Source organism: Pterocles gutturalis, unplaced genomic scaffold (assembly GCF_000699245.1).
Source record: "Pterocles gutturalis isolate BGI_N339 unplaced genomic scaffold, ASM69924v1 scaffold49636, whole genome shotgun sequence".
NCBI lineage: Eukaryota > Metazoa > Chordata > Aves > Pterocliformes > Pteroclidae > Pterocles > Pterocles gutturalis.
The window spans coordinates 1-2851 of record NW_010104825.1 but is presented as its reverse complement, the minus strand read 5'-3'; the positions used below and the strand labels follow the sequence as shown (position 1 = coordinate 2851).

At 56.5% G+C, this 2851-nt stretch overlaps 1 protein-coding gene across 1 annotated transcript in view; it reads left to right on the top strand.

Annotated features, from left to right (window-relative positions):
• Window positions 1-2338, top strand: part of TRAF7 (TNF receptor-associated factor 7, E3 ubiquitin protein ligase) — a gene marked incomplete at its 5' end in the record, with an annotated part of 8094 nt that extends 5756 nt beyond the window's left edge. The window contains 5 exons of the mRNA XM_010087173.1: window positions 98-220; window positions 971-1090; window positions 1309-1440; window positions 1682-1801; window positions 2049-2338. Coding sequence (XP_010085475.1) covers window positions 98-220; window positions 971-1090; window positions 1309-1440; window positions 1682-1801; window positions 2049-2063 — 510 coding nt within the window. The remainder of the gene's footprint in view (window positions 1-97; window positions 221-970; window positions 1091-1308; window positions 1441-1681; window positions 1802-2048) is intronic.
• Between the last annotated feature and the right edge of the window lie 513 nt (window positions 2339-2851).

The window sequence follows — 2851 nt, the reverse complement described above, 5'->3', positions numbered from 1 at the left end:
GGCAGCGCCTGGCCGCTGACCCAGAGGCTGCCCCATCACTGCCCAGTCCCGCTGAGGCTCTCTTCCACATCCATGTGTCTGTCTGTGCTTTCCGCAGGTCTGGGATATTGTAGGTACCGAGCTCAAACTGAAGAAGGAGTTGACGGGTCTCAATCACTGGGTGCGAGCGCTGGTGGCTTCTCAAAACTATCTCTACAGCGGATCTTACCAAACAATCAAGGTGGGACCCTGAGACTCGCGGCGGCTGTGAGCCATCAGCTCTCCCCATGCCTCTGTATATCTGTATTCTGCAGCATGGGTTGGTGGAGCTGGGATGTGGGAGCACTGCTGGAGCGCTGCTGACACACTGGATTTTACTGCACTGATTGCATCTTTGCGGGCACAAAGGCCGGGCTCTGGCTGGTCCTCGGGAGCGCAGCTGCTGGGGGATGCTCGCTAAGATAAAAGGCGGCCTCACAGCCCCGGCGCCTTGCGCTGCCTCTGCAGCTGCCGCAGCGTTATCTGCACTGACAGTCCTGCTGATAAGAGGAGAAGGTCACTGTCTGGCTGCAGAGTTACCATAAATCTGTGTGTGGTTTCTGAACCGCCCTCAGCTGTGGTGGCTCAGGCTGTGATGAATAGTTCACCTCTCAGCATCTGGGTGACACAAGAGAATTTGAAGGTTCCCTCCTCAGTGTTAATAAATCCCTGTTCGTTTGTCTGCACCAGTTTTTAGTGCTATCAAGGACTGGGCTGTGTGTGCGTAGGCACACGCCAAGGATGTGCAATCTCCACAACTTTTTCAGCCTGGATGTTCAAAGCTGGGCAGCTAAATAAAATAGTGAGACTTCCCAGCTGGACAGATTTGTCCTTAAAGATGTGATCTGGGCACACGTGGAGCCAGGCTGGAGAAGGGCTTCAAGGGAGCTCCCTCCTGGACAGGGGTCCCTGCATGGGTCTCATCCTGCCTTTGCTCCGGCATCTCTTTCAGATCTGGGACATCCGCAACTTGGAGTGTGTCCACGTGCTGCAGACATCAGGAGGCAGCGTCTACTCCATCGCTGTGACAAACCACCACATTGTGTGTGGCACCTACGAGAACCTCATCCACGTAAGGGCTGCGGGGTTTGACGCGCTTGTTGGCTTGAGGCTGGGGGAGAGGGGCAGGGAGACAGGCACCTGGCTCTGCCGGTCCCCATTATGGCACAGCCAGAGCATGGGTGCACAGCACCCACCCTGGAGGTGTCCAGGGAGGTGGAAACACCTCTTGGGGAGAAGCTGGTGGCCTGCAGCCCAGTGCAGTGTCCGAGCCCTGCTCTCCTTCCGCAGGTCTGGGATATAGAGACAAAGGAACAAGTCCGCACGCTGACCGGGCACGTGGGTACAGTCTACGCCCTCGCCGTCATCTCCACACCGGATCAAACCAAAGTCTTCAGTGCATCATACGACCGGTCTCTCAGGGTATGTGCACAGGGATGTGCAGCTGCATCTGTGCATTTTGCGCTGTCGTTAAAGAACGGACAGCCTCGAGGGAAAGGGAGGACGGGGGATCCTCATCCCTGCACTCTGCGTGGCCTCCTATTTAATTTGTGTCACTTGGCTTGAACCCTGTGGCATGCAGCATCCGCTGTCCCTCCTGGTGTGCGGGATGGTGCCAGAGCCCCGTGCCACTCCTTGGCTCATGCCTCCTGTGTGCCCGTAGGTGTGGAGCATGGACAACATGATCTGTACCCAGACACTGCTGCGACACCAGGGCAGCGTCACTGCGCTCGCAGTCTCCAGGGGCCGCCTCTTCTCCGGCGCCGTGGACAGCACTGTAAAGGTTGGTTTCCTCAGGCTTCTGCTTGATGGTTTCGTCTCTTCCAGTTCTAGAAGTAGGGCACTGAATGAGTTAGAAGCCATCTTCAGACAAACAAGGGGGTGGTTCTCAACAGCGGGGAGGTTTAACTCCTGCCAGGGGGGGTTGTGGGTGCCAGAAGCTCAAAGAGAAGCTCCAGAGGATGCAGAGAAGCCCACAGAGCTGCTCAGAGCAGTCGCTGCCATGGGTTCCTGTTGTCTCTCCTCCACAGGTCTGGACATGCTAGTGAGAGCATCGCACTAGTCCTGCACACTGAAAGACCAAAAACTCCTCCCCTCCGTCGGCCTGCTGGGTGACTAACACCACTATGGAATAACTGCTGCAGCTCCTCTCCGCCCCGACCACTGCCTGCCGCTGCCCATCGGCCGGTTCCCCCACCCGCACGGACCCTGGCTGGCAGCTCTCAGGACGAGGCTGGCCCATGGGTGCTCCAGATGTTCCCTCAGATCTGCCAGATGTGATTGGAAATGCAGAGGAACCCGTTCTGGTGCCAGCACCTCCTCTGCCTGCGTCCCCCGAGCTGGGGAGCATCCTCTGGGGCGAGGGCTGGGGCGAAGGTGGGTCTCCCGGCCAGGGGACACGCAGGGCACCGGTGCAGATGCAGCGCAGCCCTTGGCTCGTGCTGGGACTGAACAGTTCAGCTTGTCGCAGGCGGGAGCCGGCCTGGCCGGGGCAGTGACGCTGGGAGGCTGGTCCCTTTGTACGTGGTGGAACTGAGCATTCGCCCTTGCCCTGGGTTGGGACCCCAGCCCCTTTTCTGTCTCTAGTATTTAATTTTACTGCCAAGACGTCAGGCTGATCCATATGGGAAGAGGTGTTTTCTTGAGTAGCCAGGTACGATTTTTATGCCACAGCTAGTTCTCAAATCAAGTAACACAAGCCCATTGTTCACCACCCTGTAATAATGGTCTCCACATTAAAGAGAAAAAGCCTCCGTTGCATTTTTACTCACATTTTCTACTGTTTTTAAGATTGTAATATAGATTTGATTATTTCTTCATTGACAATAAAAGC